Source organism: Pipistrellus hanaki, assembly GCF_964339955.1.
Source record: "Pipistrellus hanaki genome assembly, chromosome: 3".
Classification (NCBI taxonomy): domain Eukaryota; kingdom Metazoa; phylum Chordata; class Mammalia; order Chiroptera; family Vespertilionidae; genus Pipistrellus; species Pipistrellus hanaki.
The window spans coordinates 141690116-141708089 of record NC_140505.1 but is presented as its reverse complement, the minus strand read 5'-3'; the positions used below and the strand labels follow the sequence as shown (position 1 = coordinate 141708089).

At 46.8% G+C, this 17974-nt stretch overlaps 1 protein-coding gene across 1 annotated transcript; it reads right to left on the bottom strand.

Annotated features, from left to right (window-relative positions):
* Positions 1 to 7473: 7473 nt before the first annotated feature.
* Positions 7474 to 17388, bottom strand: LOC311619269 (keratin, type II cytoskeletal 73; the record flags this gene model as incomplete). The annotated part of the gene is made up of 9 exons (XM_084877465.1): positions 7474 to 7724; positions 8447 to 8481; positions 9437 to 9657; positions 10036 to 10161; positions 12697 to 12861; positions 13600 to 13695; positions 14355 to 14415; positions 15230 to 15444; positions 16942 to 17388. 9 exons carry the CDS (start codon positions 17386 to 17388, stop codon positions 7474 to 7476), a joined length of 1617 nt encoding a protein of 538 aa, XP_084733591.1.
* Between the last annotated feature and the right edge of the window lie 586 nt (positions 17389 to 17974).

The window sequence follows — 17974 nt, the reverse complement described above, 5'->3', positions numbered from 1 at the left end:
GCCCTAGTCACAAGTGCTGGGGGTGACTTGAGACCAGAGCTAAAATGTTTCCCCAGAAAAACATTTCTGGAATAAGTGTGGGGAGATACTAACTGGGGATGGGAAGAAGATGGCTTGGGAGATGACCTGGGAAAGCTTAGGAAGATGGTGTTTCCCGAGGTTGTTGGTTTTTTGGGAGGTGGGAGGGGTTTTGAGTTCTTTAATAAGAGAAGAGGGATATTTATCCAATCCAAGGAACCTCTAGTCAGGACATTTCCTGCCCTTGTGTCTCTGATTCTGGATCAATATTTGACCACCTATTAGAAACAAGGCCAAGAAGGGCTGAGGAAGACTCTTCTGATCTGAAATTAAGAACCAGATCTATGCCGAAACCGGTTTGGCTCAGTGGATAGAGCATCAGCCTGCGGACTGAAGGGTCTAAGGTTTGATTCTGGTCAAGGGCGCGTACCTTGGTTGCGGGCACATCCCCAGCAAGAGGCAGCTGATCGATGATTCTCTCTCATCAATGTTTCTAGCCCTCTATCCCTCTCTCTTCCTCTTCCTCTCTGTAAAAAATCAATAAAATATATATTTTTTTAAAAGAACCAGATCTAGAACTTCATTCCATATAAGCATGGGAGTGTCCTTCTTTGATTCTGGTCCAATTTCCTTTTCTCCAACCTAAGTTGCCTTCAATTCTTCTCTCAGAAACAGCCTCAGGTGGGCGTTCTATTTCTTCATTCTAGTCTCAGTCTTGTCCTCAGTATGTGTCCCAGTTCCTTCATCAAATTGACAGGTCCCTAGATTAATCCTCCCCTCCCCTGCTTCCCCCATGCTCAGCCCAGGCCTTGACACCAGGGACACTCAGGATGAGTGTGAAACAGACTGGTGCTTAGAACGAGGCTCATGGCTGTGCCCTCTGTTATATCCTAGAGGCTGGGCTCTCTGAAGGGCCCTCATGGAGTAGCCAGAAGATACCTGGGGGTAATTGGCTGACACAGCCTCCACTAAACCAATCACAGAGCATAATAACCACCAAGGTGTTTACCTCCAGGGGAACAAGGCTGTAGGGGCATTGGTGAATAATGGAGATTATTCTGTAGGGGCATTGGTGAATAATGGAGATGGCACCAGCCACAGATGAGCAGATAGAGGAGTCTGGGTGTCCTGCAGGGGGAAGAGGGTGAGCTTTCTGTGCTAAGAAAAGATACTATAGCTCTTTCCCTCTGAGGAGTGGAGGGACAATGGCAGGAAGCCTGGGTGACCAGCAGGCCCTTCAAGAAGCTCAAGGTTATGCTTTCATTCTTTCATGAGAATTCCCACCCCCCCGACCCAAAATTTTAGCCAGTTGTGGGTGTGTTTTTTTTTCCTGCACAAAGGGTTTATTAATTCTGGTCATTGATAATACAAAAGTAAGAAGAGGATTAAAATTGGAACAGGAGAAGCTTACATAGGATTGGCTGTCAAAGGGAGCCTCTGAAGTCTCCTTTTTTCTGGAAACAGCTTCTAAGGAGCTGAGACAGCCATCCATCTAGGATCACCCCACTTCTGCCCAGGGTTAGGGAACAGGTAAGATGACCTTTTCTTATCTTCCCATGAAGGGCTGACTGGCTGCATGAATCAGGAATTCCTCACTACCCTCAACCCAGGTCACCTTTCTCACAGATTATGAGGAGACAGAAGTGACACATCCAGATTCCAGAGGCATCAGATGTGTGGGCAGATCAAAAGGTGGCTGGAGACTGAGAGGAGGGCTCCGCACTGCACCTGCCTCTGACAGCAGCTTGCTGTGTGACCTCAGCCCTGGCCACCACCTCTGCAATCACTCTGGGTGAAAGCAACCCTCTGACACCGTAAGATGGAGAAAACCACTGTCAGTGAGGGTTTGCAAATGCGTTGCTTGCTATATTGGGTCTTTTGCCCTGGAACACTAGTTCTTGGGAAATGATTATATATCATGTAGGAAAAATGTGTAAGAGTAGATTCCATGATGGGTTAAAAACCATTAAACCAGGATCTATTGCAAGACTTTTTAGATTCATTAACATGCCCAGTGCTTTCTGCTGCGCAGAGGGTGCTGCCAACGTCAGTGTTTCCCACACACGGGGACTGGAAGTGGGAGTGTGAATAAGGGTTATTTTTTTCTACTTTTTAATAGTTTTGAATTTTCTAATATGAGCATATGATATATTTATAAATCAGTTATTTCTTAAAAAGAAAACTAGAGAAGAAAAGGAAGGAAGGCTGTTTTAGTATCAGAAAGAGAGGAATATATACTTGAAGAAACACTGAGCAAGTTATCTCCATTACACCATTAAATCAACTTAAGTTTCCTATATTTAAACATACTTAGAACAACTAAAAACAGGAAGATCTAAGTATAATAAATATACTGTGCAATCTGATCTGGTTTATGGCAATACGCCCAGGGATACACTGTCAAAACCAAAGGGAGGGTGTTTGCCTGGACTTGAGAGCATGTGCCAGCATTGTCCCAGCTCTGCTCAAAGAGAAAGAATTCTCAGGCTGGTGACCGATGTTGGTATCTACCCAGGAAAAGGTAGTGCCCAAAACTGCTGATGCTCACCAAGTGTCCTTGTTCGCCTCCTTGTTTCCCAGCCTCCTTTGGGCTTCAGTGGGGGATTTGGTCCCATTGAATGTGAGTGGTATTGATTAGACTGCACAGTGTATTTTTAAAAATATATTTCTTTTTTAAAAAAAATATATTTTATGGATTTTGTACACAGAAGAAGGGAGAGAGATAGAGAGTTAGAAACATCGATGAGACAGAGTCATCGATCAGCTGCCTCCTGCACACCCCCTACTGGGGATATGCCCGCAACCAAGGCACATGCCCTTGACTGGAATCGAGCCCAGGACCCTTCAGTCCCCAAGCCGACGCTCTATCCATGGAGCCAAACTGGTCTCAGCTAAAAATATATTTCTTTATTGATTCCAGAGAGGAAGGGTGAGATAGAAACATCAATGATGAGAGAGAATCATTGATCAGCTGCCTTCTGCACACCCCCAACTGGGGATCAAGCCTGCAACCCGGGCATATGTCCTTGACCAGAATATAACCTGGGAGCAGGCTGATGCCCTATCCACTAAGCCAAACTAGCTAGAGCCACAGTATGTTTATTATACTTAGATCTTCATGTATTTAGATGTTGTAAGTATGTTTAAATACAGGAAACTTGCAGGGTGAGGCAGTTAGTCCATGTGCCTCCTCTGTTCTCTCCCCTGTTCCTATAGCTTTGCAGGCCAGGAGGGCCATGTTGGGGGGCTACAAGAGAGAAGAGCCAGGTCCCTGAGACACCCATTGGAAGAACCATGTAGGAGAGCTGCCCCAACCTGCCTTGGACTGTGAGTGGGAAATATCAAATTAAGCCATGAGATTTCAGGGTTTGTCTGTTGAGGCAGTCAGTGTTAATCATCTGAATCCAAGCATAGAAGTGGGAGGGTAGAAATATCTCTTAGTAGCCAATGCTCTTTATCCTTAGTTCATGTCCATTACATAATCTTCTGATCACTATTAGACCTTCTCTGCTTCCCTTCTCACTTAGCTGTTGAAACAATACTCTATCCTACCCTGTTTCCCCGAAAATAAGACAGTGTCTTATATTAATTTTTGCTCCCAAAGATGCGCTAGGTCTTATTTTCAGGGGATGTCTTATTTTTCCATGAAGAAGAATACGGTACACATTTATTGTTAAATAAAAATAAAGGAAATTTATTACCTGTATACAGTACAGTAGTACGGTAGTTGTCAACACAAACCAGACAAACTGTGAATCCTACAGTATCAAGAATTTACTCATTTATTCAATGACAATCATGTCATCATCTTCTGGAACATCATCATAACAATCCAATTCCTGAATTTCCTGGTGAATTTCTTGTGACTCCATTTCTTTCAGAATCAGTGGACCAAATCTCATGTTTAGCAATAGCACTGTCTTTAAATGAGTACTTCTTGTCAAGGTAGCCTGCTCGCAGTACATTTGCAATGCAACTGTCAGTGATTTTCTCCCATGAATTCTTCACCCAAGTCACAACTTCTTGCAGTTTAAGTTTCACAAAGTTTCCACGCTGATTTCTCTCCATTCTATTTTCAATGTAGTCAATAATTTCCATGCGCCCTAGCGACCAGTTTACGGTAAATTAATTTTCATTCTGAGACAGAGCCTAGGGGGGCCTTATTTTTGGGGGATGCCTTATATTTCACTCAGAAGGAAACCTGTAAGTAGGTCTTATTTTTGGAGGATGTTTTATTTTCGGGGAAACACGGTAGTAATACGAAGTGATGATAATTACAATGGTTTAAAACTATACTACGTGGCATTCACTGAATTAAATAATTATCATATATTCTTTCATTAAATTTAATTCTCATGACAACTTTATGAGGAACTACTATTATTAACCCCTTTTTACAGATGGGGAAACCCGAGGCTCATGAAACAGAAATATCTTGCCTAAATCACAGTTCATAAGTGGCAGAGGAGGACTCAAACCTGGGTCCATCTGACACCTAAGATGTTAGCTTCTCCCACAAGTTCTACAACACAGAATCCCAGCTCCTCAGCAGACTTGAAAGGGCCTCTCTCATGTGGCTGCTTCCTGGGGAGCCAGCTCCAGGTGCTACCCTCCTTCTCCACCTGCTAACCCTCCTCGCCTTCCACCTCACACCCTGGCAATCATAACCTATTGTCACCAGGCTAGTGCCTCTGCCTGCACTCCCTCCTTTTGTCTAGGCAATAAACTTTATCCTCTGAAAACGCTGCAAGTGGACCTCCTCTGTCCAAGACCTCCCTGAGGAATCCCACTCTCCTCTGCTTCAGTATCTTCTTTTGTTGCCAATATCTCACTGTGGCAGTTACATTTCTTATAGTTATGTCTCCATGAAGGGCATGGACCAAGCTTATATATCACTGTATCCCTATCACTAGCTCATGCCATGTACATGATAAATGACAGTAACGTTCATTGAGTTGACCACAATTTCTTTATTGCCTCCGAGAGTGTATTCCCTGTGACTAATTATTCTGCCAACCAGTTCTCCCTTGGGCAATAAGTCAACTGGCATATTATCCTATATAATAAAAGTCCAATATGCAAATTGTCCCCTCTGGAGTTCGACTGACCAGGTGTTTGACCACTTACCAGGAGGCAGGGCAGAATGAAGGAAGGCCATGGCCAGCACTTGGCAACCAGGGGAAGGCAGGTCCCAATTGGCCCTGATTGCCAGCCAGGTCTAGGGACCCTAACTTTGCATGAAGTTCATGCACCAGACCTCTAATTTATAATATGTTCTGTTTAAAGTTTGAATTTTATGAATTGCTTTGCTAGCAGCTAAACATCTCCTTCAGTGAGCTAATGAAGTTAAATTTTACTTTTTGTTGTTTCATTACCTGTAACACATCTACAGTGCAGCTTTGTGGCTGACTCATGTTCTTTCTTCCCCTCATGTTTGTTTGTTTTTTAATACCCACACCCCCACACCTCCCCTTTGACAACCATCAGCTTGTTCTTTATGAGTCTGTTTCTGTCTTGTTTATTCATTATTTTATTTTGTTAGGTCCACATATAAGTGAAGTCATGATGGTATTTGTCTTTTTCTGACTTATTTCACTCAGCATAATACCCTAGGTCCATCCATGTTGTTGCAAATGGCAAGGTTTCATTCCTTTTATTGCTAAATAATATTCCATTGTGTGTGTGCCATATCTTCTTTATTGGAAGAAGATATTCACCATTGGAAGAACATCTAGGTTGTTTTCATGTTTTGGCTATTACTAGTACAACTGCAATGAGCATAAGTGTGCATATATCTTTTCGAGTTAGTATTTTAGTTTTCTTCAAATAAATACCCAGAAGTGGAATTGCATATGGCAGCTCTGTTTTTAGTTGCACCAATATATAATGCCACCAACAGCATTCCAAGGTTTCATTTTCTGAAGTCAAGTCTTTAAGTAAAAAAGGTTAAGGACAAGATTCTGTTTCCACTAACCTTTATTAATCCTGAACTTTGTGCCAGGCATTGCACAAGACATCCTCATATTGTCTTATTTTAGCTTTACAATGATCTGGGGGTACTTTTCTGCCAATTTATAGCTAAATAAATGAGGCTTCAACTGATTGCAAGTTGTGATCATGATCCCCAGTTACTTGCAGAGTCTGAATCTGAATTCAAAGCTATTGACTTGAAGTCTAGGACTTTCTCTGGACCCACCGTGATCCTGTTCAGATGCCTCTGTGAGCACAGCCTGAATGTGTGCCAGCCTCTCACTTGCCCTTTGAATCATGTTGCATCCCGGCAGCAGCAGCATCATGGCCCGAGGACCCATGAGAAGACTTCTGAGTACAGAATGTTTTGGAAGCTGAGTGGTGTGGATAACAGAGATGGCCCTATGTTTAAACACAACTCAGACACTTATACATTCACATCCATACTCAATCCACTGAAATGGCAACAAGAACCAAGGAAACATTGATATTACATTAAAGACAATCTACCTTTAGCCTTTTCTGGAATAATACTTATAACTTGAGCCCAGGCTTCTGGAACTGGCCTTCTGCTACCTTTTGACCAGTTTTAAATATTGCCACAAGTATTGGCTCCCTATCCTTGCTGGTAATCTGAGTGATCTTAAAGATTATCCATTCACTGGAGCATAGTGTGAGGAGAGCATGACTTAAAAGGTGTATTTGCTGGTGCGATGGGGAACAGAGATGAATCCTGAGCATCACAAAATTCAGTGGAGGTGATGGTGGGATCTGGTAGTTGTGCAAGGATCTCTCTCACTCAGATATAAAGATACTTTGGGACTCTTTGGAACACACTGGACCTCAGATGGCTCAGGCTCCAGGTCATTGACCTTCATGAGGCCTAAGATGAGGATTCCCTTAGGAAAGAGAAGCATCTTGTTCCTGCATGAGTTTTATAAGTTTATTGATGAGACACGGGAAGTATGGAGGTGAGGTCTGAACAAGGACAAGAGCCCACATATTAACAGCACAAATGCCTTCATTGGTGGGAGAAACCTGCAGGGCTACTCCCAGCTATAAAATCTGCAGGGACCATGCAAGGTACAATGTATAACCAGATGTTTCCCCTGAGCTAGAGTTGCTCTCACAGGAGACAGGTATCTCAGTGGGCCTTCAATCATATGTACCCATGGAGCATATGGCCAAATAACTCCCTAAACCAGGATATGGAAGGGGCAGTAGGAGGATGGGGGTTACCTTTGAGAAAAAAATTCTTCCACTGCAAGGAGAAGGATTCAGGAAGTGGAGGCCCAGTTAAGAGGTCTCTTGGTACAGAGGCAGAGGATGGGCTAGATTGTAGAATCCCGATTTTACATTAAGAAAGACTCAGGCAGAGAAATGGAAGAGAGGAGATGTCAGTGGCAAAGAAAACCAAGAGGAAATATGCCAGAGGAGTTTCCTATAGAAGGGGGTCCAGGACAAGGTAGACAACTGTCTTTCTCTTTATCTTGTGGTCTTTTTAGTGGGTGAATTCAGAGCGGAGGTCTTCCCAGAGAGATCCTTGAATTCACTTGCACTCCCCAGCCTGGTTTTGGCCTCCCCTCGAGGGCTGCAGTTTCCACTGCCAGTGACACAGCCTCCAGACAGCATGCCGTAGCCAACAGAGCTGGGTCGGTAGCCATAGGTGCCTGTCCCGCTGAACCCGAAGCCGGCACCTGTGCCCGGGGTCCCAGCTGTGGAGCTGCTGATGACTGCTGAGGAGGATGGAGGGAGAAGAGATAAGTGTGTGTCTCAGGACAGGAGTGTCACTGAGTCCCCTCCAACTTCCCAGCCCCAACTAACTTAAATGTTTCTTCTTTAAGCAAATACTTCACATCAACTGTGGACTTGAGTTGAGTGACTCACACTCAATTCCTGAGCAGCTCAAGCACCAGAAGCAGCCCAGATCCCATAGGACCCCCAAATCAGGCAACTTCTCTGAACAAACAGAAGTAGCAAGGACTTCTGAAGAACAGATGATGGCCAAGCAAGTCTTGCATCTAACTTTAGAATCCAATCTTTTTTTTTTTTCTAAGAATATCCTGATTGGTTCATATAGGGGAGTTTTTCTGGCCTGTCTTAGAGGGAGACAGAGCTAGGGCCAGCATTAGAGCTGATGTGCACAGTCTGTCTGTGCCTGATCCCCACTATCAGTGAGAAGATGTGATTCTTCCTGCCTTCGGCTTCTAGGATTCCATCAAGTGCAAATTCTGAGAGTTTTATCCCAGCATGAGAGAGATTTCAGGGTGGGGGTAGGGGTGGGAAACCAATATGAAAGATGAGGAAGTGATAGGATCAGAAGCAGTAGGTCTCAGCTGGGAGGTGATTGTGACAGTTGAGCTTGGGCTATTCCATGGGGGTCTTGGTCATAGACACACACTTAGTTTGTGCTTATTAACAGACTAAAAGCATTCCCCCATAGTCATGAAATACTCACAGATGCTCACAGAGTTGGTGTATTCTCCAGACATCCTGCACAGAGAGAAAAGTACAGGTGACTCCCTCACATGGAATCCACACTACCCTCACCACAGCCTGAAAGCCTCGGCCAGACTAGCTCATGTCCAGGCACACATTGCACCTGTGTATCCCTAAGCACCTTCCTCTCCATCCTCAGTCTACTCTCCCCACTTCAGAGACTATAAACTTACAGCCTTGGAGACCCCAGTAGCAACACCAGCTCCAGGGGCTCTCCTACCAAGTTTCTCCTTAGCCCACTTTTTTTTATTCCTGAGAGACTACGGCTTGAGTAAGTACATGTGGAAATAGCATTAGGATTTGCCACTGGTGGACTAACTGTATTATTTTAGGACCCTCTCTCTCTGAGTCTTTTGTGTAAAATGGTGCAAAGGTAGAACAGGGTGTGTTTTTTTAATGTCAGTACTTCAGGTACCACCCTCCCAAGTGTTGCTATGACCATATACAACTCATACTGTTATATAGCTAGTATTTTCACCGACTCTCCCTTTTATATGAAAATTCATTTCTTTTAAAAGGAAGTGTTATATATCACCAGGATAAAGAGACAACCAGTACCTACTATCTGACCAAACAAGAACAAAGCAGTAAAATCAAAATAATAAAAATTAAACCATTTTTAAAAAAATGTGACTAGATGTGTTGTCTACCCAGAGACAGAAACCAGGATCTATTCTCTTTATTAATAGTGGTATTTACAAGTGGCAGGGCAGTGGCAGAGACATAATAGCACCATGCAGAGACCGTCTCCAGTCTGAAGACTAGAATGAGAAGAACTGTAAAGAAAATCTCTGTCTCATATGATCTTGTGCTATTTAAGGCTTCATGGATAATCTAAAAAACATCTCCAGCCACTCCATCAGCCTGACCCCCACACTCTGGGAAACTGAGTCAGAGATTACAAAAGTTCTTCCAGGTCTAACAGTCTAAGATCCCTCCCATCACCCACCTGCACTCCTCGCCCTCCAGCAGCTTGCGGTAGGTGGCAATCTCTATGTCCAAGGCCAGCTTTGTGCTCATCAGCTCCTGGTACTCCCTCAGCATGCGGGCCAGCTCCTCCTTGGCCTGGTGCAGGGCAGTCTCCAGCTCATCCAGCTTGACCCGGGCGTCCTTCAGGGCACAGTCGCCCCGCTGCTCGGCATCAGCGATGGCCGTCTCCAGGTTGGAGCACTGAAGGCCAGGAGGTAGCATCCCCTGAGTTCTAAGACACCCTGAGCCTCACTTCACCCTCCATCTGTTCACAGTGGTTGGACCCTCCTCTGTGCTTGCCCACGTCCTAGAGCAAAGCTGCACTCATGGTGTTGGGACTTGTCAACCTGGGACTGTGAGAGGTGGTTTCCTCAGACTTTTGGCTTTCTGAAAAGATGTTTCCAATTGTTCTCAGACTTTATTTGGGAACTAAGTGTGAGGTTTGAGAGCAGGGGTTCTATTTGAGGAGTGGGGTCCTGAGATGGAGAACCAAGAGGAGAAGAAGCAAAGGGGAGTATATGTGATGGGCAGGCCACCCCTCCCTTGGGAGTGAACCAGGAGCCCCAAAGACCCCTTCACCTGTTTCTTCACACTCTCGATCTCCGAGCGCAGCCTTTGGATAAGCCGGGTCAGCTCTGAGATCTCATTCTTGGTGTGTTTGAGGTCATCCCCATGCCGACCAGCTGCCAGCTGGAGCTCCTGGAACTAGGGGGGGGGGGGGGGGGGGGATGGGTCAAAGCAGGGATTTTGACTCAGGGATAGGTAGGGGTCTCCAATTTCACCAGGCCTATCAACCTCCCACTCAATAATTGGATTTATTTATTTTTCTTAAGCACAGTTGCTCTCACTGATGGTTAGATTTGGCCATAAGGATTATTGAAAGTCTCATACTCTCCATACTGAAATTTTATAATGCACAACTCTAATTATGGTAGTCTTCTGCCTATAGCCCTTCAAAGTCAATGTCAAATTCAAACTCCTAGTACGGCATCAAAGAGCTTTGAGATCTGGCATCCACCAGCTCTTCCATACTCAATTCTCATAGCCTCTGCCCATCACCTACCTAGCTTTTCACATGTGCCAAATAGTTCCATGTCCCCTCAACATGCCACATACTCTCAAGTCTCTTAGTCTTTGCATGAGCTTCTCCCCTCACCTGAAAAACCCTTTTTTATCCATTCTCTTTTGTTCCCTAGCTGGCTCCAACTCAGTCAGTACAGAATCACTACCCGCAGTATGCCTTCCCTGATCCCTGGTTGGGTGGACCACAGCCCCTGCCACACCAGTCCATAGCTCTTACTACACTGTAATCACATGTTTCTAAATCTTTACCATCAGACTCAGAATGACTAGAGCAGTAGTCAGCAAACTGCGGCTCTGTTGACTAATGAGTTTGCCGACCACTGGTCTAGACTCTCAATTGCAATAATTATAGGCTGTTGTTGTTCCTTGTGATTAAGCCCCTATCCCAGTGGTTGGCAGAGCAGCAAACTGTGGTTTGCCGACCACTGGACTAGAGGGCAGGCACCTTTTTTTATTACTTATTTCTGGATTCCTAGTACCTAGCACAGAGCCTAGCTAGTGTTCAAAGAGGTCTGATGAATGGAGGGAAGAATGAGTTAATGAACCAAAGAGGGAGCTGAAGAACTGCCCATCTATATTTCCTGTGACTTCCTTCCCTTCACAGTTCACCTGGGCTCCAAGCTCCTGCAAATCTTGCTGGACATGAAGGAACATTTTGTGTATGAATTGTAGGGATAGAATGACTATATCCTAACACTAGTCGTGGATTTTGGATCATATACTCTTTGGGAATTATTCCTGCCTTTGATGTCATCCATTGGATAGTCAACAGAGAGTATTCCATTTCTATTCCATAATTTGGCTTAAGGGAAACACAAAAACGTATGACATTTAAACTTCTAGTGTCTATGCATTACTTGTCTCTGTCCCTGGGTGCTTGGCCCCAGCATGGTCCTATATTCAGGATTCTTCTTCTGAGACTCTGGAAGGCAGGGGTCTTCTCTACACTCTTGTGTTTTATCTTTGGGGATAATCTTAGGGCACAAAAAAATACTATGGCAGAACAGGTGGCCTTCTCTTGCTTCTCTTCAAGGCTGTGTGAGCACAACCTCCCACACTCTGGCTGGGACAGAAGCACTGACTCCCCCAGTTCTGACACCATGCAGAACCCTGAGTGATTAAACCACACAGCCATCCCTGACCCTAGCTTGCAGCAGAAAAGTTGGGGCTTGGGGACTTGAGTTGGAACCTTTATCAAGAAGCCCTGGTCTGTGGTGTCTACCAGGCTTTGAAAGCCTTCCTTCCTCCCATCCCTGCAGGCCAAATCTTTCTGTCCCTAGGGTAGCAAGGAAGGGGGGGTGGGGGCGAGCACGCTCGGAGAGACAAACAAGATAAAGAGAGTGAGGATTTCCCTTGAGAAGGATCCTGATAAATAGCAAGGAACAATTAGGAAATTGCCATTTAGATCTGAGAAACCACATTATCTGAAGAATTATTTTCCCACCCACTACCCATTATTGGAGTTAAGATCTAAGGGACTCAAACACACCTTTATTCTTGGACTTGGACTTGAATGAAAAGGTAGGAGTTACCTAATCTCAGATCACACTAAAGAGACCCCTTAATGTATTATAATTAACAAGGGATTTGAGATGCTAACTGCCCATGTTTTCTTCCTTCCCAGACGCAATTAATTCAAAACTCTGCCTTTGAGAGTTGTTCCTCACTTGCCCCATCTGATCCTAGTTCCCTAACCTCTGCCTCCCCTGCATTCACGACTCTGTGCCACATTTGTTTGCACTCAGCTGTGTGTGTCCTCCCATGGCTGCCATGGTCTAGGTCAGTGGTCGGCAAACTGCAGCTCGCAAGCCACATGTGGCTCTTTGGCCCCTTGAGTGTGGCTCTTCCACAAAATACCACATGCAGGAGCGCATGTAGAGTGCAATTGAAACTTCATGGCCCATGCACAGAAGTCGGTTTTCAGCTCTTAAAAGAAATTTCAATTGTTGTACTCTTGATATTTGGCTCTGTTGACTAATGAGTTTGCCGACCACTGGCCTAGGTGGATCCTAAGGGCAGAACTTCGTCTCCTCCCTTTGGGCTTCCACCAGTGTCAGAGAGAGTGTCTTGATCCCAGCTAGTGTGTGGGATATAATGGGTCATGGAACTGGACCAGAGGTCTCAGAACATTTGACTCTGGAAGGTATGCAGTCTTACCTTGGTCTGGTACAGGGCCTCAGCCTCAGCCTTGCTCTTCAGGGCGATCTCCTCATACTGGGCTCGGACCTCATTGATGATGCTGTCTAGGTCCAGGTTACGGTTGTTGTCCATGGATAGGATGACAGATGTGTCACTGATGTGGGACTGGATCTGAGCAATCTCCTGCATGGGAAACAAGGAGGCATGAAATGTCTTGTGAGCAAAGGAAAGTCCCAAGGTGATGGCCCTATCCCAGCCGGGGAGCCCCCAAACCCTCCAAAGCAGATGCAGCTGTATTCTCCAAAATATATATAAAAATGGAACTCACCAGCCAAGAGGTTCCAACAACACACCTAGAAACTGCTGAGTATGTTTGAAGTAGCCCAAGTAGAAAACAGCCCCCATGTCTGTCACCTGAGACTGGTCAGAAGTAGAAAGCGTGGGGGGAAACAGCCTGGACACCACACAAGAGACACTAAGGACACCGCAGCCCACAGATGCTTGGACAACAGGTTGAGGCTTGAAGCCAGATTGTCATAGAGTCAGTAGAAAGGTTTTGAGGCATCCTCACCTCTATTTCTAAGGATTTCTGACCAAGACCTGAGGGAATGCCCCAAGTGACAGAGAGAAAATAGGCAAAAATGAGAATGTGCTCCACTGAAGATCAGTGGGAACCCCTTAAGCACTCCCAGCTTCCTGGACGATGTGAGAGCAGGCCACTGGAGCTAGGCTGGAACTGATGGCATGTATCATTTGAAAGTATAAGGGTATATTTCACTCTTGCCTTGGATCTACAAAGTTCCCACCATCCAAATACTAGAGACCTGGGCTCTTAAAGTTACTGATGAGTAAATAACTGCTCATTTATGTCTGTCCTTCCAGAAGACAAAGTGAGCTGGGAGTGGGATAGGGGAGCCTTACCCCTTCGTACAGACACTTGAAGAACTTGATCTCTCCATCCAGGGCGTCCACCTTGGCCTGCAGCTCCACCTTGCTCATGTAAGCCGCATCCACATCCTAAGGGAATCCAGGGACCCCCTGACATCACCCTTCTTCAAGTCCAGACAGCATTCTCCTGGGAACCGGCACCCCACCACTGACTTCGTGAAGAGCTGCCTCAGGGAATGGAGTCAAGACAAAGAGGGCAAGACCCTAACTTCCACCCAGGACTCACTGTGAGACCTTAAGCAAGTTCTTGGTGCCTCTGGAACTCCTTCTGCCCCATTCTAAAATGGGGTCTTTTTACTGCCTCTATTTCTCAAGGAGAAGGTACAGGAGAGAGCCCTACCCCCGGCCTCACACACACATACCCACACACACCACAGTCTATAATTCATTAGGGCAGAGGGAAGCAACTGCAATTTGTCAGAGGCAGGCAGAGTTGGAAGGCAAACCTATAGCCCCTCCTGTTCCCAAAACCAAAGTGGGCATGACCTGGGGATTGACTATCCATGTCTAGGCTCCTGCCCATTTACACAAAACACCAAAGTGTTCTAGATAAATACCAACGTGTCCATCCCAACATGTCCCAAGCAACAAATCCCTCCATCTGCTTTGGCACTTCAGCTCCAGGCCCTTGTAGGGATCACAGACTTCATTTTCCTCTCTGATGTCACCTCACCCACATTCAACACTCCACTCCTTGAGTAAGCGAAGGATATGCACCCCCTCCTCACCTTCTTAAGCACCACAAATTCATTCTCAGCAGTTGTGCGTTTGTTTATTTCATCCTCATACCTGCAGGAAAAGCATCACAGTGAGCAGTGTGTGTGTGTGTGTGTGTGTGTGTGTGTGTGTGTGTGTGTGTTTCATTATGAAAAGAGAAAGGACATGCTCATTTTGTGTATCTTTTAATAGGTATTATTCTACATCTTTGCAAATCTGTCCAACTCACTAAGACTATTTGTTCAGCATTGTGGACAAGGTTTGAAGCAATCCCCACCCCCGTGGGCCAAGTGACTAGATGGTTTGGTGTCTGAATTTCCTCTGCTGTCTGGAGAGTGAGTAGGTTCTTCCTCCTCCCATTTAGTGCTCAAATCACAGGAACATGACACTGTCTTTCAGCCATGATTCTTGTGTCCAACACCCCTATAATAACTCCACCTCATCCTCAAGCATGAGTCCCAAGGCAGCCAGCACTGTCCCTGGGGAAGGAAGAAGCATGGCCCAAATGTCCAGGACCTGAGGGAAATGATAAAGGAAGCCCAACAGAAATCCAAGCTCCCTGGCATGTGGAACGAGTTTCCTTGGAACTTAGAGGCAACTCAGGAACCAAGAGGCGGTGGGGCAGGCACACATGAACTCTCTCAAGTGAGAAAAGGAGAGAACATGCCCTAGAGGTATTCTCTGTCAGGACAATCCTGCAGCTTTCCAAGAGGCTGACTGTCCCCTGCCCAGCTTGTTCAGCTGTCATCTTGCCTGGGCAGAAGAGCTCAAGCTGGGTCACTCCCACCTGAGCTCAGTGCTCCTGAAACCAGAGGCAAATGTCCCAGTGCCTGCTGGGAAAACCCAGCCCAGGAGGTGCTCAATCTGGGTGTAGTATTCTGCTCACCTCTTCTTGTAGTCCTCTACCACGTCCCGCATGTTCCTCAGCTCCGAGTCCAGCCTCACCCTGTCCCCCGACAGCGTCTCCAGCTGCTTCCGCAGGCTGCTGATGTAGCCCTCGTACACGGGCTCCAGGTTGTTCTTGCAGTTGTTCAGGTCCAGCTGCTGTAGCAGCTCCCACTTAGTCTCCAGCACCTGGTTCTGCTGCTCCAGAAACCGCACCTGGTACCCAGATCAACAGACACTTGGTCATGGGGAGAGGCTGTGTGTTTCCTTTTCTGGATGGTAGCTATGTTCTCTTATGCTGCATTAGCCTTAAAGGGTAAGCCTCATGCCCCTCCACACCCAGGCCCTTTGTCTGGCTCAGGAGTTCTCTTTCTGGGAGCACCCACACCATCAGGAGGGGCTTCAACATCTTCATTTCCCTCTTACCAACATATGTCTCCTCTGAATCTGTCCAACCATGCTTGAGCCAATGTCAGTGGTCAGCCTTGGCCAGTGCTGACCTTAAATATGTAAACTGACCTGTATTAGCCTTCATGCTCCTGGGTGGCTCTGCTCAGACTAGTAGCCTGGCCTGTGCTCTGCCTACTCTCTGTCTCCTCGGTCATGGCCTTTCCCAGCCCAGCCAGAGGTCCGTGTTCAGCTGACCTGGAGTCTCAGCACCTCCTATGTTGCTTTCATGTCCAAATCTATTATCTCAGAGCATTTCCCCAGCATTCTCAAGTAGCAGCCTATAAATATTATATCATTTCCTTGCAGAAAACCCTCTGGTGGTTCCATATCACCTACAGAGTCAAGTCTAAATTTCTTCTTTAGCTCTTCATAATGGGCCCAGCCTCTCTGCTGCCATTCACTGAACATTCACACAACCCAAGGTGTCCTGCTCCCCAGACAAGTCCTTCATGCCGCATGTGACTGCTCCCTCTCCTGTGTTTCCTTTTCCCACCTCTGTCTGGTAAACTCTTCTTCAGGTTTGACCCCTCTATGACAATCTTTGGGAAGCTTCCCCCTACTCCTGGAAGCTCAGGAAGTCTACTTCCCAAGATGCTCCTACCTCTTTGTTAATCAGTGGCTCTCAAACTTCAATGTGCATCAGCATCACCCTGGGGGCTTGTTAGAGCTGCACAATGCCAGGCCCCACTTCCAGAGTTTGTGATTCAGTAAGCACAAAGTGGAGCCTGAGGACGAGCATTTCTAATCAGTGCCCCAGTGAGGCTGATGCTGGCAGTTCAGGGGCCATTTTGAGTAACCTCTACTCCAGTGCACTACTGATCCCCATGTGCCTTGCCCTGGGGCCCACGTGTCCATTTGGATGTATCACAGGCTCTGAGTCTGTCATCTGACAGAATCTGAGCTGGTCTGGGAGCTAGGCTCTATGGCATTCTAGACATCCTAGGCTTCCATAGACCTTTCCATTGTCTGGCTTCTAAGTTTCACGTGCCATCGCTCTTCTACTTCTCAACTCATGCCACTGTCTCTGCCTCCAGGAAACCTTCCCAGACTAAGCTCTCTAGCTCCTCCTGCCCATCTGGCCACCCTGACCTCTCAACACTGATGTCCAGGGTTCGTCCAGTTCCCCCCTGGCCTGTCCTTGGCTGTGTCTGCATCCTAGAAAGGTGGCCTGTCTTCCTCCACCTCAAACTGGGAGCCCCCAAAGACAGTAAAGGCGGAAGAACATTCAGCTTTCTACATTCAGCTTTCTCCAGAAAGTCCCACCTTGTCGATGAAAGAGGCGAACTTATTGTTCAGAGTCTTGATCTGCTCCCGCTCCTGGGCACGCACTTTCTGGATCTCGGGGTCCAGCTCCACATTGAGGGGGGCCAGAAGGCTCTTGTTGACGGTGACCTGAGAGATGCCACCTGGAGGGCACACAGATGGGCAGGCGGGCCCCAGGGCCACACTGCCAAACATGCTGCCAGCAAAACCACTGGCCCGGCCCCGGCCAAATCCATAGCTCCCTGTTCGCCCGCTGCCACTGGTCACGTTGTAGGAGATGCCCCGGGAGCCCCCCAGGCTGTAGAGGCTCCGGCTCCCAAAGCCTCCGCTGAGCCCTTTGCCCCCTGCCCGGTAGGAAGGCGAGCTGCCCCCAGAGAGCACAGCGGAGCAGCCGCTGAAGCCCCCTTTGGCGGCAGCACCTGTCTTGTAGGTGAACTGGCGGCTCATGCTAGGAAATCTAGAGAGCTGGAATAAGAAGTTAATCCTCAACTGAGATGCAACTCACAAGCCTGAGATCTTGGTCTCCCCCTTTATAGGGCTTGGGAGAGAGCCACTGCTCTAATTTGTGGGTTTAGTTTGCCTGGGAGCAAGAAATCATTTTCTCCCAGCAAAATCAGAGGTAAATAACTTGGAAACCCCCAAAGTGATGGACTTGCAAGCCTTGCTCATGTAATTTCAGTCTTATCTAATCAACCAGGGGTATTTAGCCTGGCCAAATTACCCCTAGAAAGATCTTGGCTGGGAGGTTTGTCACAGACTCAATTGCCCTTCCCCAGGGAGTGGGAAGGGGAGGGGTGAGTTGCGGGGATGCAGAGGGGAGACCTATAATTGACAGTGTCATCTGTGAGAGATCTCACGACTGTACCAGCATCAGATGGGCTGCTTTAGGGACCGCTTTTATGTGGTTAGGAGGAGACTCCATGACAGAGCTTCCCAGGGTTCCTAGAGATAGTTCTCATGGTGGCCAGGACCAAGGGTGATGAGCCAGGACGAGGAATCCAACCCAGCCCTCTGGCTGCCAGTTCCTGTTGTG